Genomic DNA, 3,579 nt, shown 5'->3' with positions numbered 1-3,579 from the left:
CTTCAATGCATTTATAGCTAAGAGTTTTTAGGCCGGAGCTTTAGGCAACTGCCTCAATCGTCTAAGGGTTGAGCCGACCCTGACCTTAATTTTCATGGAAAGGTGTCATGGGGATATTGAATTTGGCAAACATTTTTCATAGTGAAGGGTATTTAAGTGTTTTTGGACTCAATTATAATTATTGTAAGATGACAACAAAATAAAGATTAAAAGATTTACCTCAATATAATCAAAGATATCGATTCATAGTATATGCACTTGTACTTTTCCATCATTTCTTGATACAGCCAAAGATATTAATTCATCGTATCTTCACCAGCCTAATGATATGAATTGTTAAATTTAAAAATTTTACATTTTTAAATGAAAAGATCAGTCCATAGCAATACCTAAATTATCGTCCTTGATTATGTTGCAATAAATATTGGTTCCATTCCATGCAGATTCCTACTTCAAGATACTTTTTCATAGCATTAGCATAAATATTTATTTTATCAATTTCCTCGAATATGGGACCATTTTAAGCAAGATTATTACAATTGCGTTAAATTGTGATTCATTTTCTAAGGTCTTATGGTCCATAAAATTTACCATTTCAAAATATTTTGTCAAGTGATTTTCTTTTGGAACATCTCCAATTAATGGCAGCTTCATTTGCCACCAAACACAATCCTAAGAAAAGGGCGTTAAATACATGCTCGTTGCACCAAATCAAAACCCAACATATTCCTAACCGCCAAAGTGGTGGGCCCCATTCAACTGAACGGTCGCGATGGGAGCACAGCGAATTTCGCTGGACCCGCGGAACACCAGAGCTGCAAAGTTATAAATTATTCTTTAATGGAGGAGGATAATTTCGTCATTTAGAAAAAAAATACGGGTTAGCGAGCCGGGCCGGTGCTTATCCGTACCCCAGCACGAAACACGTTTCCCCCCAACTTCCCCTCGCACACGGACGTCGTGCCACACGCAGTCCTGGCCTCGACACGTGGCGCAATCACACGGAGATCACCTGTTGGTCTCCAGATTCTCTCCCGTCTCCGCTCCGAACACGCCATCATCCTCCCGTCGAGTTCGAATGACGCTTTTACCCCTAAAGATTTCCTCTTTTTCCCGATGTAGCCTTCGCTCCTCTCTCTCCCCAGTCCCCACGTTAAGAGACTACTTATCCTCGTCGCTGTCTCCATTTGATGGAATTCTGGAGGGCATCAAAGTGGCCCCTCGGTCTGTCCATAACCACGAAACTGCCCTTCCCCACCGTTGGAAAGGATGCCGCTCGGACCCACGCCTATCATTTCATCGGACGGACAATAATCACTTAAAAGATCCATATCGGTTGCGATGACTAAAATGACCATATTATCCCGCTATCATCGTTCTTAGAGACTTTTTCCCTTTGCTTCTAACAAATTAGCAGGTTTTTTTCATAAATACCTTTTAAAAAAATTTAAATTTGTATTTCTTAAAATTTATATTTATCTCTGCATCTCATAAAATACTGTTTTTACACAAATACCTCTAATATAACAATTCTTCTAATATTATTAATACAAACTATATTTATTTTAATTAAAAATAAAAAAAATTTGAATTTACTTTTTTTTGTTTCCTATTGCATTCAACTTATAATGTTGCTTTTTGCACATAAAGAATATTTTAGTTATTTTAATTTGAAACTATTAATTTTTTAACAGCATTAGATGTTGTGGATGCATATACAAAAATAATGATAAAATAGTAAAACAAGCATTTTACCATATATATATTTGGAAGCATATTTATATAAAATTTAATATTTGGATGGGTATTTATGTAAAAAAAATTTAAAAAATATATTAGCAAAGAAAGTTAGACGGCCACAAAATCTGCTTCACGTAGATCAAGTTGTGTTATATTTGATATTGGGTCAAAATGAAGGGTTATTTCCGTCATTTCAACGAGATCTGATGGCAATCTAGGAATTATTCGAAACAGTAAGGGCGTTCATTTAAATAGTCTCCCTATATATATGGTGGCTGAACCTCTACCCAGAAATCCGCCCCTCTCAAATCTCTCGTTGCCCTTTTTCTCTGCTCTCCATCCCTCTCTTTAATCCCTTTCGGAGCCCCGCTTCTCTCTGGGCTCCGGCCGTGAGGTCCGTCCATCCGCCGTCATGACGACCGGAGTGGCGGATTCCGATCACCCCCACGCCGTCTTTCTCCCGTTCTCGCCCCATTCGCTGTCTCTTCTCTTTTTACAGTTTTAGCCCTGAGCATTTCGTCTTTTCACATCCTCATCTGGCCATCTGGGTTTGGTCTCTGCTGTCCCTTTCTTTCTATATTGATTGATTTCTCTTTCGGCGTTTCTTGTGACGTGGCGCGAACAGGAGGGCTAGGATGTCGAGCCACGCGCATCCCGGATCGACACTTGGGGCGTCGAGGAAGCGGAAGGACCGGGACGGGTCCGACCCCCCTCGGACCCAGATGCCACCCAAGTTCGAGCCCAACTCTTCAGCGGCGGCGGCGGCCGCGGCTCGCCCGGCTCTGGCTAGCAACCGGCTTCTAGCCGGTTACCTGGCCCACGAGTTCCTCACCAAGGGGACCCTCTTCGGCCGGCGCTGGGAGCCGGGCCGGTCAGAACCGGGGAGGAGCCCGGAACCGCCGGTCCGGGCCGAGCCGGATCCGGCCAAGCCGCCGAGGGCGTACGTGGAGGTTTCGCAAATGCTGAAGGCGGAAGGTGTCCATATTCCAGGAGTCGTCAACCCAACGCAGTTGGCTCGGTGGCTCAAGATGTGAGAAAGGAGAGCTCGCGGGACACCGCACCGTTCGGAACGCTACGTGGCGTGGATCTCCTGGTGGTCGGACGGCTGCTCGCTGCATGCATGAGTCTCGAGGTGGTGAGTGAACCGAGATACACAAAAATGGAAGGGAAAGAAAGGGAATGAGAATGCCCCAAGAAAAAATCGAGCTTTCGCTTTTTCTATCTTTTCCTGCATTGAAACTGGCTTTTAATTTGTTTTTTGGTTATAAATATTTAAGGATGGAATGGTAGGATCATTGTTTAAGTTTGCATTTGTGAATCTATTGGTGTGTCAAATATGCTCTTCTCTTATTCTCTTATATTCCTTTCTCCCTGAGAGAAAGTAATACTTTTGAAAAAAGGAAAAAAAATTAGTTTAGGATAATATTAGAGTACATTCTGATGAAATGGGACGTACTACTGAATCATGTCATTTCCTTCTCCACGCGCATGCTCCATCAGCGTAAGATATTCTCATATTTATCTGTAAATTTGGTTGAAGCCTAAAGGTATCAAATCTCGACAAGCGCTGCGCGTGTGATGCAAACGATTTATGTGAGAAAAATATATATTTCATGGATGTCTATGATCCCATAACCAAATGTTATTTGCTATAAACTTGATAGAGTTTTTTTTTTGTTGTTGTTTTTTTGGCTTCAATCTAATCTACTCTTTTGTGATCATTTATTTGATTGAACGCGTGTTTTTGTGATGGGATGGGAGATGGTCAGCTACAGAGATGGATAAACAGGCGAGAGAAGGGCTGAGAGGAGCAATTCGATTACTGTGGTAGAGTTTAGA

General features: G+C 41.9%; 1 protein-coding gene across 1 annotated transcript; it reads left to right on the top strand.

Moving 5' to 3' along the window:
• Positions 1 to 2,230: 2,230 nt before the first annotated feature.
• Positions 2,231 to 2,920, top strand: LOC103703911 (uncharacterized). Its single transcript, XM_008786967.6, has one exon. The coding sequence runs from the start codon at positions 2,376 to 2,378 to the stop codon at positions 2,772 to 2,774; it is 399 nt and encodes a 132-aa protein (XP_008785189.3). The 5' UTR covers positions 2,231 to 2,375; the 3' UTR covers positions 2,775 to 2,920.
• The last annotated feature ends 659 nt before the right edge of the window (positions 2,921 to 3,579 follow it).

Source organism: Phoenix dactylifera, chromosome 6 (genome assembly GCF_051530095.1).
Source record: "Phoenix dactylifera cultivar Ajwa chromosome 6, Ajwa_hap1_PhDact_Kaust_v1.1, whole genome shotgun sequence".
Classification (NCBI taxonomy): Eukaryota; Viridiplantae; Streptophyta; class Magnoliopsida; order Arecales; family Arecaceae; genus Phoenix; species Phoenix dactylifera.
The sequence above is the reverse complement of the archived record's forward strand: the minus strand, read 5'-3'. Positions and strand labels throughout refer to the sequence as shown.